Source organism: Thunnus maccoyii, chromosome 6, assembly GCF_910596095.1.
Source record: "Thunnus maccoyii chromosome 6, fThuMac1.1, whole genome shotgun sequence".
Lineage (NCBI taxonomy): Eukaryota > Metazoa > Chordata > Actinopteri > Scombriformes > Scombridae > Thunnus > Thunnus maccoyii.
In genome coordinates this window covers 18,133,111-18,150,081 of record NC_056538.1, presented here as the reverse complement: position 1 = coordinate 18,150,081, position 16,971 = coordinate 18,133,111, and the positions used below count along the sequence as shown (strand labels likewise).

Genomic DNA, 16,971 nt, shown 5'->3' with positions numbered 1-16,971 from the left:
AGACCATCCTTTTCTGTCAATCGTTGATCCTCCTCATCTTGCCCCGTTGACACAGCGCAGACAACCTCACCATCCTGATTGTTAAACCAGGCTAAGACCTCTTATTGTAGTGTCTGACAGGAGTTCTTATTGGATGTGGAGCAGTTTGATTGGGCTAAATAAGAAGCAGAGTCTCTAGGTTTGAATTCATATTAGGGCTGAAATTGTCGAGTTTCTTGATTTATCAGTGAATAATTTGGAATACAAAATGTCTGGATATAATGAAAAATGCCTGTCACAATTTGCCAGAGCCCAAGGTGACATTTTCAAATTGCTTGTTTTGGTCTAAAAAAACAGAGATTGTTTGTCAAATTGCTTGTAAAATGACTTAAACAATTAACAGATAATCAGAATTATTGCCGGCAATTTTTTGTTGATGCTGGACCAATAAATGGATTGATAAATTGACCGATAGTTTCAGTTGTAAGTTATATAATGTTCAAAAGATGTAAGTGCACCAATATGATTCATCAGGTGCAGGTTTAAAATACAGTTTGCAAAGTGGGACATGCACACTGAGTTTTCAAACACAAAGGTATTCTTTTATAGCTCATGTTTTTTTCTAACACTCCTACATATAACAAGCTAATTATAAGTTGTGACCAGATGTACATAGAAAGAAGTGCAGCAGTTGTTTTCCAGTCTTTGTAATTTGATGTTAATTCACCCTCCACCTGTCATATGATTTCTCCCTTGTTTCTGTTGCTGTGTGATTAAGTCAGCAAAGCAAACTTAAGAATAAGCCCAAAAGTGTTTCAACTTCAACTTGAAAAATGTTCAAGTTAGAAAGATTCAAACAGTTGTTTTACTGAATTCTCCCAATATTTTTGTATCTGCTTTTCATAGCCAGCACAATATGGTTTCCACAAACCTGTGAGAAGTGAATCAGGATTCATACCAGAATGGTGTCATGGGATTGCAGAGTCGATTGGTGCTGTTGCCAGATAGTCAACATGATTAATATCTAAGGTCAGCCTTGGTGCCAGCTAGTCAGTCAGCAAGCCAATAGCCCCCATCAGTATGTGTGGGGTGAGGGTCAGAGAAGAAACTGCTGTATTTATAGCCTCCTACACCTCTTGGAAGTCAGAGCTGTACTTCTTTTATATTAGTTTACTCCTGTGCTGATGTGGATGCCCAACTGAAATAAAACATGGCCACTATATTTGTAAGGCTCCAACAGTGCATCACAACTGGCTGCCAAAACCATGTGCTTTGCAATAATGTGCTAGTAAGGTTTTAATCTCAAGGAGTGTTTATGTGTGTGTGTGCCACGATGTGACACACTGACTCCTGCAAACAAAAACTCATTTATCGCAGCAGTTGGATCCCCATAATGTGCTTTCTCAAGGTTCTCTTATTTTTCTTGTAAGTTTCTTCTAATACTGAGACGTAAATATATACGACACATGCACTTTTCACACACACACAGACACATACACACAACAAAGGGGGCAGTGGGTTGAGATTTGAGAATGAGATTGGAGAAAAATGGTTATATTGCTTCAGAGTGTCTGTTTTCCTCCATATGCTGTATAAATACAAAGGCCTATTTGTCAAGTATGACACTGATACTTAACAGCATTCTGTGCTGCAAGACTGTGGGTGTTGCCCTGTGGCTTTTTAAAAATGGGATTTAACCAAAAATGATGAGTGTCTGAGTCTATGTGTGTGTCTGAGTGTGTGTGTGTGCGCATTGCTGTGCTTTTGCTGGACCTCCATGGACCAGCCAGTGGAGAAAAGGCATATTAATAATTTGTAACATGGAAGAATTGCAGCATCATTATTGAAAACACTGTAAATGTGTTGTTTTCTTCACACCAAAAAAACATCCTTTATCAGTTCTCCCAATAATTTTCAGCCTTGCATTTAATAGAATTAATGCTAATTCACCAGCCCCCGCATTATTCCTACATAATTATGACCATCTCTAACCCATTTATCTGAGTCTTTTGCATATTGTTAAAGTTCTTTACTTATGACAGCAGCTGCACTAAAACATTCATTTTGAAGATACATTTTATTTGAGTTCTTTAAAGCTGTGTTAATTGAGTTTTGGCTACTAGGGGGGGAAGAAAAAACCTCAAAAGAAGCTTTGGCTTGGTTATAGCCAGTGTGTTAGCAACCAGTTGATCACTTACACATCCAGCGGAAATGGAGCAACATTATTATCACATTTTCTGTAAATGCTGAACACGGGTTCAAATGCATTGTGTCTTTTCTGTATTATTCCCCTCAGTTCTTGGACTCCTCCAATGTATATTGTCAAAGTCTAATAAACTCTTTAAAGGGAGTGTCTTTCTCTCCTTCTTCTGAATGAAGAAATTATAGTGTGCAGTCTATATTATGCTGCATACTAGATCTCACTGTTTTTAAAACCTTGTTCAGAACGGCTGGGATTACACTGCAGGCCCCTTTTCTGATTTCATCTCACCATCTCAGTCTGTGCTGGCTTTTCTGTGAGCAAAGAAACAAAAGGAAAGTCACAATAGCTGGCATTTTATTTCACAATCCTCAGCCTATTCAGTATTCAGGAGAGGCTTATACTGAAAATGCAATGGGTACCACTCTATACAGTATGATTGCCTCTCTGTCTACCTATTCACGCCAGCTCAGAGTAAAAGAAATCTCAGCCATTGTTCTCTTCATTCTACAATCCAGTCTGTGCAGTGGGACTTTAGAGTTGTTGTAGATTCTGAGGCTCAGGAAGAATCATCACAGAATTGTATTGTCATGTTTTAGTGTCATCAGGACTAAAAATATCTATAAATACCGCAGCAGTTTCTAGTCCAAATGTAGCATGTTTGTTGGGATACAAAGTACATCAGACATGAAGGGAGTGAGTTTAAACAGGAAGGCCTCTTGAGACAGAGAGTCTAAAGAAAACCGAGAGAGAAGAGGAGACCTGAAGACTCTGATTAAGTTTCTTCGTACGCACATCTGCATAACACAGGAAAAAAGTTCAGTGAAACTTAAGTTAAAAGGCAAGGAAATTAAATAAATAAATCAAACAGGCTCCTTGAGTTGGCACTTTGTTGGTTTGCAACATGAAGGCTCTATACTGACAAAGATTTGAAATTTATAGAATGTATTATTTACGCCTGAGGATACCAAGGTACTCCTCTCACTCTTTGCACCACTTGTTTACTTGTCTTTTTGCCTTCTTGAAATCACAGATTTTACTCATTTGTCTCCCAAGTATAACCCTTTTTTTTTTTTTAGATGGGCTGTATTTGTCTTCATTCTTTGTTTGTCTTTTTCGGGTCAGAAGCTGACCTAAAATTGATACCATAGATTTAAGACTCTTTGAAAAACAAGCGCAATCATTCAACTCAATTTTCATTTTAACCTTCTATTGAGTGCACTGGAATTTGTGTTGAACTCTAACACGAATGAGCTGATCTCACTGAAGAGTCATTAGTGTTACAGATTGCATTGACTGCCAGTCTAAAGTCTGCAAAGGGTTTGTCTCTACTCATTGGTGATGAAGCCTGTGCAGGCTGCTGCTACATATCTGAGCTACGATTGACATTGATTTGCCATAGATACTTTCAAGGATGTCACATCAGCTTTGTGTATGTTTTTTTTCACTTACTATTGCAGTGAATGAAACGGTGTCCTGTTTTTAGAAGCAGTAAAGCTTTCAACTTCTGTGATATCCATCAAATGTGACGCAGCTCTGTATGCTGGGAAACAAGTTAGATTCGTCAAATCTTTCCTGTACTGCCGTACTAAAACATGTACTCTTGGTTATCAGTTGTTAGTTCTATTAAGCGTTTTACACTGTTTAAAACATGCTGCTCTAGAGTCAGGCTAATTGAACAATAAGGCACAGTAATCCTCCTGTGTGCATAACGATATAAGCTGCAAGGAATTTTCAGTACTCAATTAATTTTAGAACAGACCTCTCATTTGATGCTGTTTTTTGGTTTCTCTCCCCTTCTTAGGACCTCGGGGGAAGACTTTTGACAGCTGTTATTTGTATAGTTTTCCTACGAAAGCTCTCTGAAATGATCTTGATGTGTTGACAGCCCTATCCAACTGTTCCCCAGGGCTCTCCTGAGCAGTAACTCAGTAAGGTAGTCTGAGGACTCACAGGATCTGTGTTATTGCCCATCACGGGCAGTGAGCCGCTGAACGCTACCTACACACCAGCAAAATAAACCGTAGGCAGATGAAGTGAACTTGACATAAAAAACTTATTTCCCATGGTTGGTTCTTGGTGTTCACATTGCAGAGGTTGAGGATTTGGTTTCCTCTGACCAACATGGAGCATTAATGCTGAAACAGTTTCCATGGCCACAGAAAATGTTACTAGTTTATTTTATTCCTTTAAGTTCCTTTACATTTACTGCACTTAAGTTACCTTTAGTGCAGTAAAAAAAAAAACATGCAATAGCAGCCTGAGTGAATATTTTCAGAGTGTAGAGAGGGTTACAGACATAAACACACACCCACAGAGATGCATAGCATGATAATCACAGAGTGTTGCCACTGGCTCATATGCTTTTCACACTTACTTACAGACACTTTCCTGGGAGTTGCTATAAAGGGCAGAGTGCACTTCTTCACTTCCCCGTCTAGCAATACAGATTTAAATTGGTAGCTGTGAACCAAAAGGCAGAGTGCTGATAATGTTATGCTGACAAAATATACCATCCAAAGGAGCTATTTACCATCCAAAGGAACTACTGTACACGGCAGACTTTTTCCATGATGATCCATCGTGTAGGATGCTAGCTGTAATGCATTTGGTCCATTTATTACGTGGATTCCTTCAATGGACTTGACTGACAATGAGGAAATATATTGCCCTGACAGACAAGCAATTCAAGAGATGTAGGGAGATGTGCTGTCATGTTGTTCATATTATAGTAACTTACATTAAAAAAAAGGGTTTTTATGCAGAGCATATGACGTCATCTGTAATCCCACTCTGCTGCTGAGATTCTTATCGAGCAGAAACAGAGAGAGACGGAGAGTGACAAAGAACATTTTATCCTACATGGGATACAAGTGCGCAGAAGTACACACTAAAATATGTGAGGAAACAAAACCAAACAAGAAAACAGTACAATCTTCCCCCTGGGAGGCTGAACTCCTCTGTTCTGTCTGCTGTCTTGTAAGTAAACATCCTCAGCATTGCGACAAGCTGCCAACGGTTCTTGCAAGACCTCCACTGGGTCTTCAGACCCCACTCTTTGATTTTTGTTCTTTTGTGAAGTCCACATGGTCGGCTGAGACACTCCAAGTAAACACTCACCCCCAAACCCAGAAACCACCTACTACTCTACAGAGAAATGTGGTAACATTTCTGAAATTTTCAAGCAGGTGCAAACACAAAAACAGTGGACTTCCTGTGGATGAAAATGACATTGAGGCTGCTTTCACACCTCTGCTGGCTTTGTGCCTGCAAAAAATAGAAGCTAGTCTATTCAGTCTTGCTTCACTAATCTGGCTGTCTGCTCTCTTCACAGGTGTACTGTCTGACATTTGCTCGCTTTGTCCTCCATGCATCTAACAGACCACACTGGCTCACTATATTTGGGAGTCTAAAGAGGTTCTTTGTTTTTCAAGTCTTTTTAAAAGTTCCAGTCTACTTTCCAGTAGAATACAGTCACTCTGGTTGCATTATCTTGGCACTGACCTCTCTCGCCTTCTCTAAAACGGTGTACCTTGCTTAGGAACATAAAGTGAAGACATTGCCCTCTATCTCTACTTACCAGAACCACACAATCATTCACTACCTTGATGATGGATTAAATAAGAAAGCCTAACCTTGATGAAAAGGGAAAAGTGATTGTATTTATCAAGCATCTCAGAATCATTTCCAAAGTCGTGATGAGTTAAACTAGAACTAAAAATACCTCTAAAGATGACCTCAAGACTTTTTTATGACGCTTTCATCAAGAAGTAAATGTCTTTATTTGAGCGTGATTTACATTACTGTTTTACAGATTTACAATCATAGTCGTATTGTAACATTAACGGTTACGTCTCGTGGTTTTCCTCAGTTGTTCTGGTGTGCAATCAAACACAATAGTAACAAAATAATCAGGACTGCAAGACTAAACAACATATAGTTTAATGCAGCAAAAATGAAACGAAATACAGAAAAGTGTTACTTTATAATAGGTGATGGATGCATTTTCAGTGCTGTCTGATAGTGGGATACATGAGCTTCAAGTCAAGTCCATCTTTAATTGTATAGCCCAATATCACAAATTTACCTCAAGGGGCTTTACAGTCTGTACAGCAAAACGACATCCTCTATTTTTGACCCTTGATTCAGATAAGGTTACTCCTTTTATCTTAATCTTCAGATATCTTTTTATAGTGGGGGGAAATTATTGAACATGTTTGTTGGAGCTTTGAGGTGCAATTAATACAATCACAGCTGGTACCAAATCAGCACTGTTGTAGCTCTATTTCCATGTTTTTAATTAAGCATGAAAGGAAATATCTCTGTGGTGTGGAGCCAGGGTTTATAGGTGGAGCAGGACAAAATCAGTCAAAAAAAGTTTCAATCCAATCTTCGTTTTTGAAGAATTTTCTTCTTATAAATTAAAAGTGAGACGTATTCCCACACCTGGAATATGTGCACATGTTTGTCCTATCATTATCCACCTGCTGGGAACCTCTAATAGCTTTCCAGCCCTTATAACTCTAGGGAGAGATACTGTAGGAACATTTTTTTAGGTTGAGAGACTTAATAAAATGCTTTTACTCCTAAGCCTAAAAGTAGGACCAGTTACATGTATCCATCATGAGTAGAATTATGGGTCAATTAGGACTGATTTCCTTCTTTGAAACCTTTGATAAATACAGACCCAACTTTACACTGTACTTAAACTGCTCCCATGACAAAGAACATAATGTCCCCACTCCAAAGGCCCCAATGTGCCTCATTATCCTCACTGCTGTAGGTCTCTTGAAGGAGAACTATAACTAACTTCTTTCTGATTTATCACCTCTGCAACTACAGGTCTGCTCAGTTTTCCTCTCTAACTATAATGTTTAAAGACCCTATCCTTAAACTCACAGTATGAAGAGACAGAAGAAACACAAGAGTCAAACTGACATACTTGACACATGATCATTTTAATAACTTTGACATATTGCGCTCTCTGTGACATTGGTCGATATTTTAGGCTTAGATGCCCTCTTCAAAGCATTGACATGTTTTTGTTTTTTCGGAGCTAACCCTCTATGTTTTGTCCAGAAGAGCGTGAAGTATGTTTGTTTTTTAAATTTGGAAGAGCACAACTGTAACAGTTGCCCAGCTGCCTTGGGCAACGGGAGTTGGACCGCTATCAACCATTTGTGAAGTCTGTTTCTCTCTTTTGGTCAGTCACTTTTACCATGTCAAAAAAAAAAAGAAAAACTGCTTTCTGCAGTCTTCTGCCTGTGTGAATGAGAGGCAGCTGTCACATTGATTTAGACACTTGGAAATGATAAACCAGATGAAACAGAGTGTGGAATTAAAAAAGTCAAACAATGACCCATCAGAATCACAGAATAAACCACAACAGATACTGAGACAGCCATACTCAACCAGAGGAGAGGTATGTGGAGAATCAGAGGGCACAGAGGACACCATGCTTCAGAGTATGAACATAGCAAACAGAGTCCACAGCCTCATTCATACATAACAGATACATATGACAGGTTGTCATAACCAGCTTGCTCCCCATCCATAAGGCAGACATTACAGTTTCAAAGCCAGTGAGATGTACATTTACTACATGCTTGAAAGGATTTTATTTTTCTACCTCCACATATACAGTAGAGCAGTGGCATCTTCAATACTGGACACGCAGCTTGTGACTGGGAGGTTACCAGTTTGATCCCTAAAATGGCAGCATTAATCTGTGTGGGGGAAGCTCAATGGTCAACAGTTGTGAGTATAAAAGAGAGGGTTGCTGTACAAGAACATTCATACTCAGGTCAAACTATCCTGGTTTAAATAAAGGTTAAATAACAAAAGAAGAAGGCTGCACACTTACACTCTACACAGGTTTGTGGTGAAAGCAGCATGTCATCAGTGCGTTGTATTGTTTTGGGCTCACCTGCATTTTGTCAGTGCTCAGAACGCATTACACAATAAGCGTAGTTATGTGCATGAAACTGAAGAAAATTACTTGAAAATGTGATGAAACGTGAGCTGTTACACAGCCTGTGTAGACAGCTATGTTGATTAAAATAGAAGTGTAGCTTTTCCATTAGACACGCGTGAGACAGATGACTGAAAAACACAGCTGATACGCATTCTGTGTCGACAGGGTGTTGGGTTCAATGCAAGGATTTAAGAATAAAGCAAAGCTCTCTAGACCTTCAATACAGGACAAATGTTTGGGTCAAAGCAGGGCACACCTGTGCTATCTCATGTAAGTCATAAGTCATTGTAACATTTATTTAATCAGGTAATCTTTTCGCGACAAGATAAATAAAAGCACAGACAGCTTCAGAAACAACAGACATTACTAAATAGATTCAAGATTAATGTTTTAAATTGGCCTGTGAGATGAGACATTTAAGTTTTAAAATCTTCTGCAATTCATTCCATTTATAATGTGCAAAATAGTGGAACACAGTCTTCCTGAGTTCAGTATTTATGCAAAGGGTAACTGGAGTTAAATAGTCCTTAGATGTGGTCTGGTGAGCAGCGGTTTTGATTTTAAGAAGATTAAATCAATAAGAATGATAGTGAGGACCAGCCTACTTTTTTTCATATAGTACACAGTGATGTGTGCGATATTAGACTCTAATGAAATGCACAATGATAAACTGCTTTTAACAGTTTAAAGGTAGAGCGAGCAGCACAAGAATAAAACAGTAGTCAAACACAGACATTATGGTTGACTGTACATTAATTTTCCTGTCGTCAAGACTAGACAAGGAAAATGTTTCCATCTCTGACACAAACAACAAAAAACAGACACACAAACTCACTCTTAACTAATCATGCAGGAACAAACAACCGCAAAGGGGGAGCAGTACAAAGCAGTTTCACACTCTCATTAACAGTTTCCCAGCATGCAAAGAGAGAGAAAGAGAGGAAGTACTGTTTGTCTGCAGGTTTATCAGTTTGCTGAACTGCTTTGGCTTGTGTGTCCTTGGTGATGATGGTTGATGTATAAAAAGTATGCTCTCCTCTGTATATTTTTCAGGTGGCTGTGACAGGGGCACCCCCGGGGCAGGACCCATGAGGAGTCATAGAAGATGCTCACAGCCTGGGCGCTTCTGCTCTTCTTAGCCATGTGGGTGAGAAGCACCTCTGGTGGCCCGCTCTCCTTCAGAATAGGTAAATCATACAACTAAATCTACAACCTTGTAACGGTTAAAAGCTGCTTAATACACATGTTGACCCTGGACGTCTTCTTTCTTGTTGGTTTAGAGACGTTACAACACACACTTGCATACCACATATATAAACGGATTTTCTTTTTCATATTAATTGAAAAATCAGTGAATAAATTAATTTCATTTTTTTTAAATTATCGAGCTTGAGTTGAAATGAAATTACTGAGTAGAAATGTCAGCTCAAATTGATAGTTCAACCAGAATTTCACAGCCTCTCAAACTGGCTGAGGAAATTCAATCAAAAGTGTTGAGAAGAACTCATGTTTCCTCAGTCACACATTGCTTGAGGTATCAACAGGCTAAAAAATTCATGTGTAGATATGACAGAGTCCTAATTGGCTCTGAAATACTCCCAAACCTAGACAAAAAAATATCCACATTTGCTCTTTTGCAGTGTTGCAGAGAAAAGTCATAGAGAGGTCTGTGCAGAAAGTTTTATCATCTTAGGCTATACCGCAATACACCATAGACATTTTTAACACACAGCTGGAGATTTTAATTGTTATTATATAACTGAAAATAGATACAGAAGTTTCATGATGTACTGTACAGACTTTTTACTGTATATTCATTCATATACAATGGCACAGCTTTGTCTGTAATTGAAGCCATAATAAGCTGAAAACAACCTGTTACATGTTACTTAATAGGGGTTTGCCATATCATACCCATATCGTTCATGATAATATCATTATGATTTTTAATATGATAAAAAAAAATCATATCCTGATAATGGCAATATTCCAACTTGTTGTCGTCAATGACATCATACCATTACGCACAGCAACAACAAGTAACATTGCTAACCCACATGTTGAGTTTTCACACACTATTATGAATTTTACCTGAAACCCACATTTAAATGACATATTATAGCCCCTCAATTATTAAGTTCTGCGTTACCACTTAACTATTCTAAATACATCATTCCCAGCTCAATCAAGTCATTTCCAGCTCAATCAATGACTGTGTAATGCCAGCTGCTTGAACAGTCCAAATAAAAGCTCAAAGCTCAAAGTTGAGCAGAACTCACTGTGATATTCTGGTTCTGGAAAAGGTGATCGGCGGACCAAAACTGTATTTGAGAGGGCATGGTTCAAAAGTCTCATAACCTGCCAGAGTGTGTTGATAACCATTGGGAGTTGTTTCTCCTTGTTATTATTCTCCTACAGTCAGCAGGTCTCTGACACCTTGTCACTAGCTCCTTGTCTACCAAAAGTTTGACTGACTGTCTCTTTATGTATGTATAGATCCCTCGTATTAGGTGGGAAACTGTGTGTGTGTGTGTATTTATGTATGTATGTGTATATATATATATATACAATATACATACTGTATAGAAACCGATGGGGAGGTAGGGCTAAAGAATGAGATTGATTCTACAGCTCACAGTCTGTACTCCCATCGTGCTCTCTCAGTGGCTGGCTTTAAATTTATACTGTAGCACGGTTGTCAACTTTCAGGAACAGCCAAGAGTAAGATTTGTTTTCGGGGTAGAGGGGTGGAAGTCAATAACACAAAGCCCCACACAAATCCCCACGTGGTTATTGTAAGGCTATGAACCGTGGATTAAAATTGTGGATGTTTTTTGAGTTGGAGCAGAAGCACAGTTTTAATAGCAGAAAATAAGACTAAAACTATTGATAACACATATTTTTTTCTTTGTCCTTTCTGGTGTTATGCATTTAGTTCTTCACATGATGAAAGTCTCAGTCATACAAGCTCACGTATGCATATTGTAACTTTAATACAGACCTCCTCTGATCTTTCCATCCTTCTCCCTTTACTTCTCCAACTGTGTGAGAGAAGTTATCCTTTTTATCCTCCCGTATTTTGAAAATTGACAAAATTGAGTCAGTTGAACTGTCGTCTTTGAACAGTATGAACATTTCTTATTTTTGAACAAGACATTTTTTGTAATCACAAAGTTTCTCCTCTGTCTGCTCCCTGCCTCACATCTCTGCTAGTGCACAGCTTGATATGCAGAATTTTTTTTTGGGTCGTTTGGCATATGATGCCCCAAACCATTTTCTATATTTTGAAAACAACACGACTTCAGAGTTTACTGTATCAACACAACCAAGAACAAATTATTTCTTTGTGTGAATATTGTTCAATAAATGTCTCGCAGGCCGATGTCTTTGCTTTCTCTCTGCCTTCTTTTCCCCCCTGCACCTTATTGTACAGAGGTGCCTCCACTGCGATGGTAGTTAATGTTTCTCTCAGTCATGTTGCATCGTTGATGGATAATTAGGTGGTTGGCCTGTTTTTCCCCCTTCCTCTAATGTCATCTGTGCACAGCGCCAGTCGCTTTGCCAGTGTACTGTCACTATGTGTTTGCATGTGCTCTGCCTCTGTGTGTGTGTGTGTGTGTGTGTGTGTGTGTGTGTGTGTGTGTGTGTGTGTGTGTGTGTGTGTGTGTTTATACACAGTACAAGGCACAAACATGCACAAGCACAGACACAGACATACACATTTCGAAGCACACCAAGGCATGCAAACAAACACATACCCCCAAACGCCACCACAAACTCCCTGCCATTTGCGCTCCAGGAGATGGTATTTAACATGGCTGTCCCTCGAGCCCTGCCTGGCTGGCATAATGTCACTGTCTGGCCTTCTCTCAATGTATCAGGGCCAAAAACAACCTCACGCCCCTGCCACATTTCCCGCCAGAACCAGCCAGCAGCCAGCAGCCGGCAGCCAGCAGCTAGCAGCCAGCAGCAAGCTCAGTGTAGGTGAACTGAGGAACTTCTCTTTGTCTCTGCTGTGTTGTTGGCAAATCCAGTGGATAAAATGGACATTTGTTTGCAAATAAGATAGGCCAGAGGATGGTATGTACAGTAGGTCTACATGTCATCTGATAGACCTTCTGATTGGGATGTTTAGTGACTTTTATGACATATGGCATTTTACTACAGCCATGGAATGATGTGTAAGTTGCAGTGTTGTAGAAATTATTGTCGAGCAATAGATGAATTAAAGTGATATTGACATTAGAAAGTAAAAGTAATTGAATTCACTTCAGTATTGCCTCTAATAAGCAACACCGCACAGACACGTGAATTGCAAACCAATCATGAATAGCATATTTTTGTAGACTATTTGTCTAGGAGAAAACAAATATGAAATGTTAATACAGTATATCAGGAAACATCGATTCACAAAAGACTAAAATGTTGAGAAGACCTTGTTATTAATTCAGACCTTTGACTACACAAGTAAAACATTTAAACAAGAAGAGATACTGCATAATAGTACATGAAAATCCGTGTTCACAACCATATGGTGCAGCTTGTTGTTGTGGGTGGTATTCCCCCATTAGTTAAGTGAAAGAGCGTCTGCTGTCTGATTTCATCCAGCCAATAAGCTGCTTCTTATGTTAATTTAGAGAAATCGTCTTCCACACATACACACATAATCACCACCATAAGCTGATGTCTGTCTTTGTTAATACAAGGAGGGAAAATCAGCAAAACATAGTCCAGAGAACTACAGATCCTTCATTAGTGCTACATTAAAAGTGGCATATTATCAGCATCTTTATTACTGATGCATTAACCTGTAAGCAGAATTTTATTGCTGTCAAAGTGGAGCTAATATCAACAGATTTATGTACTGTTGGGTATTTTAATTTATAACTGCGTCATACTTTAGAAATTGTTGTTTGATATGTAAAGTCTTTATCTGAAAAGAAAACTAGTGACTCTTGCTGTGAAATAAATGTAATTGAGTAACAAATGTAGTGGAATAGAGGTATAAAGTGGCATAAAATTGAAATAAAAAGTAAGGTACAAGTATCTCAAAGTTTAATACTTGAGTAAATGTACTTAGTTACATCTCACCACTGTTTATAGCCCCTGTTGAATTATTTTTATGCAAATAATAGAAGATTATATCAATAATCTGAAGGGAGAACTAAGGTTTTGCATTTTTTATGCACGAAATTGTTACATTTCATTGCCTTCTTAGCATCAACAACAGCTGAAGGTGACAGTAGATATGAGGATGTGGCAGAAAAATTCAAAATAAGTGAAGTGAGTGTTTGTATTCATCAGTGTAGCTCTCGACAGACAGGTAGAAGATGTATCTCCTGTTTATTAAAAACTCCAGACACTCACATCAGGTTTTTCTTATCGCTCTGAAGCCCACAGAATGTTTCCTTGCATTGGTCTTCACCACAGGGAACATAAAATTTTGCTGTTGGCACCCACTGGGTGTCGGCTCACTCAAGTGCTGTGAAATTACCTCAGCAGATATCCTTTATCCTAAACTTAAATGTGATGTGCTCTCTGTTATACTGAAAAGAATTAGGCTTTGGATTTAATACTCACAGTATGTGGTCCCTTTTCAAACCAGAGAACAGGATTAATGTTAATTGTCTTAGAAATTTGCTGGAATATTTCTAACGCCAACATTAAAATAAACAACAGAAATTAGATCATATGAGCTAGAATAGAGTGACAGTACAAGCTCTGCTCCAGGACATAGGACATAGGACATATTCCATAATCTTTAAAAAAAGTGGGGGAGGTTCCTGAATATTTATGTATGCATAAATCAATGTCTGTTTCAATTGTGTGCATGTAATTCTGCTATTAAATTGATCCATATGTAGTTTGTTCCATAGATTAATGGATCTAATTTTAAGGCATGTATATATTCATGCAAAAGGCAGCAGGGGAATATATTTAAAAAAAACTATTTTACTGCCACTGACATTTATTTTAAAAAAAACACACTTTTCTTATTATTAGGACCGCAGGGATATCTTGAGAGCCAGGCTGTCTGTGTTTGTTGATTTTATTTGCCCATTTATTCATTAATTTTTTAGCTTCTCGGTCTCGTCAGGGCCATAGTTACAACAGGATGGGCAGGCCAGCCCATCCGTTATTTTCCCCAGCAACTTCCTTCAGCTCTCTGATCTAAGTGATCCCCAAGTGCTCACAGGCCAGCTGGGAGATGTAATCCCTCCAGCATGTCCTGGGTCTGCCCCATGGTCTCCTCCCAGTCGTACACCTCCGTAGGGAGATGCCCAGGGACATCCTTAACAGATGGCTGAACCTCGTCAACTTGCTCTTTGCAACGTGAAGAAGCAATATTCCCGGTCATCTCAAATTGCTACCCCAACCATATAGAGATATACTTGTTTTGTTTTTTTAATCTCTTTCTTGAAGTCACTCCCCAAATCTTGTGACGTTAGATAGAGTAGATAGAGGATGAAGCTTGCTTTACTACAGATGGTCCCATCTCTCACATGTATGCTCCATCAACTTCATTAAAAAAAACAACTGACCATTGACTGTTAAGGTCATTAAATTTCCTCTGATACAATGATACAATAATCTTACATTTACTGCTATACAGTATGCCTTTGCTAAACCATGGCCAAAACAACCTTTGTTTTTGTGTTACATGATGTTCACATTTATAATGTCACCTTGTGATTTTGTCTGCATATAATAGAAATGGCTTGTACGATCCTGGCATTTAAACTTTCATCAGATTTCCCGTACATCTAAGTATGCTTAGAAATGTCAGAAGGCATTTTAAAATTGCTCAATTTCGAATGTGGTGTTTATATTATCCATCAATTCAAAACAAAACAGCTCTCAAAAGATCCTTGTGTAATTGCTTCTCTACCAGCTTGGAAAGGAAATATCATGTAAGATAGACTCTGTTAAACATTTTATTAGTTTTTAAATGTAAAATTGGCAGTACAATAGCATTTCAATGTCACACTTTCATTGACATCCTTTGGTACATGCATATGATTCCTGTCAGTACCAAAGGGTACATTGATTTTTTATTTTATTTTTTTTTTTTTTGGTACATTGATTTCTTTCACACTAAGTCAAATAAGGATACTGTCAACATTAGCATGTACTGTATCATTCATAGTGTACGGTATATTAGCTATAATTATTATTAATAGTAGTATATTTGGAATTGCTCCTTTGGAGAAAACAGCTGGATTTTGGTAGTCAGCATTATTTCAAATGTTACATCTGACAAATAACAGCATGTTGATGTCTGTTGATTAATTATGTACTTAATGAAGTTTGCATTAGTCCAGGCAGGACACACAATTCATGTCATCAGCTGACAATCAACTGATTTATATAAATAATCTCCAATCAAGTTTTAGACCTCATTAAGACACTCTGACACTTAACTGACATTCTTACTCAAAATAAAACTTCACACTGTTGTATTATAGCTAAACACTGGTGCATACACGTTGTATGAAACCTGCCACCGTACTCACAAACACCACAAGAGTTGCTGCCTGAGGCTTGTTAAACAAAAACTCTCAGATTTCTTTACATTACTTTATAAATCACTTGCAGAGCATCCTGGAGTACTGGGGGAGCAGCAGCCATACTAGCTCCACAGGAAAAAGTCAGACAAATCTTTCTTTGCTTCTTTGCTCCCTTTTTTCACACTCAGTGGGAGAACATGATTGAGGATTCTCAGTGGACTAAATTCAATTGGCTCCACTTTCTCAGTAGCAAAAGCTGTGCCTGCACCGTCTTTACCCAGCCTCTCAAGACTGACATGGCTGGAGCTGTTAGTTGGGGTGGCTTGCAGTTTGTGTTGAGATAGATGTAAAGAAGGCAAACTGTGGTGATCCTGATGTAGTGATTCTCACTGGAGAGAAGCCTTGTCTAGAAAATACACTAGCACTGCATACATTTCCTTTGTGTCTTTATCTTGTAGCTACAGGGGAAGTCCCTGGATAGTCGAATGGTAACAGCACATGCCTCATAAAAGCAATGTCCCTGCTGGTTCGATTCCAGCTGGCTACCTTTGTTGCATGTCTTACCACCTCTCTCTCCACTTGATTACTGTCTGCCTCAACTGTGTTGCTATTTTGGGTGAGAAACACATACAGGTATGCTGTACATCTGGGGGTCAAGACCATTTCAAGGGGTCTCAATACAAATCTAAAGGATCAAAAAATGAAAGCAAAGGAAAAAAGTACCTCTGTTATACAAAATTACTATGTTTTCTGACTTTCTAATTATTATTTTAGGTTAAACTATGGCAAAGCTATGGCAAAACACTGAAAGTCAAGAAAGGTAGTGGTTACTGTTTAAAAAAAGCATGAATTGTTTCAAACTCAGACATGCTATATGCTAATCTGCCTCCTGCTTACTTTTTGCTACATGAGGGACAGGCTACTTCCTGGATTGGTATTGAAAGTACTATATGCACTGGATATACATCATGTGATGCAGGATTGTCTAATAGCAACACAATTTCTAGGGACACTAAGTTGGTGTGTGTGTGTGTGTGTGCACATGTGAGTGTATGTTCATATGTGTGCATATGTGTCTGTGTGCCCAGGCTCCTTAGGGTATGCAGGGTGGATCAGTGAAATTGAAGCCCACAGGTAGAGTCTAATACTATAATTAGCCCTGCTGAGATAATGCCCACAAGTCAGCAGCACCACACTGTCAATTCCCCTCGGTTCAGCCCCATCCACACTCACAGTGACTTATTAAGACTGGCTGCTAGACCCACCACAGATGAGTCATTGTGCCCTTGCCTCCAGTCAGGTTCATTCTG

At 38.7% G+C, this 16,971-nt stretch overlaps 1 protein-coding gene across 1 annotated transcript in view; it reads left to right on the top strand.

Moving 5' to 3' along the window:
• grik4 (glutamate receptor, ionotropic, kainate 4) overlaps positions 1-16,971 on the top strand; it is a 303,754-nt gene that overhangs the window by 141,390 nt on the left and 145,393 nt on the right. The window contains exon 3 of the mRNA XM_042413663.1: positions 9,207-9,340. Coding sequence (XP_042269597.1) covers positions 9,259-9,340 — 82 coding nt within the window. The 5' untranslated portion in view covers positions 9,207-9,258. The remainder of the gene's footprint in view (positions 1-9,206; positions 9,341-16,971) is intronic.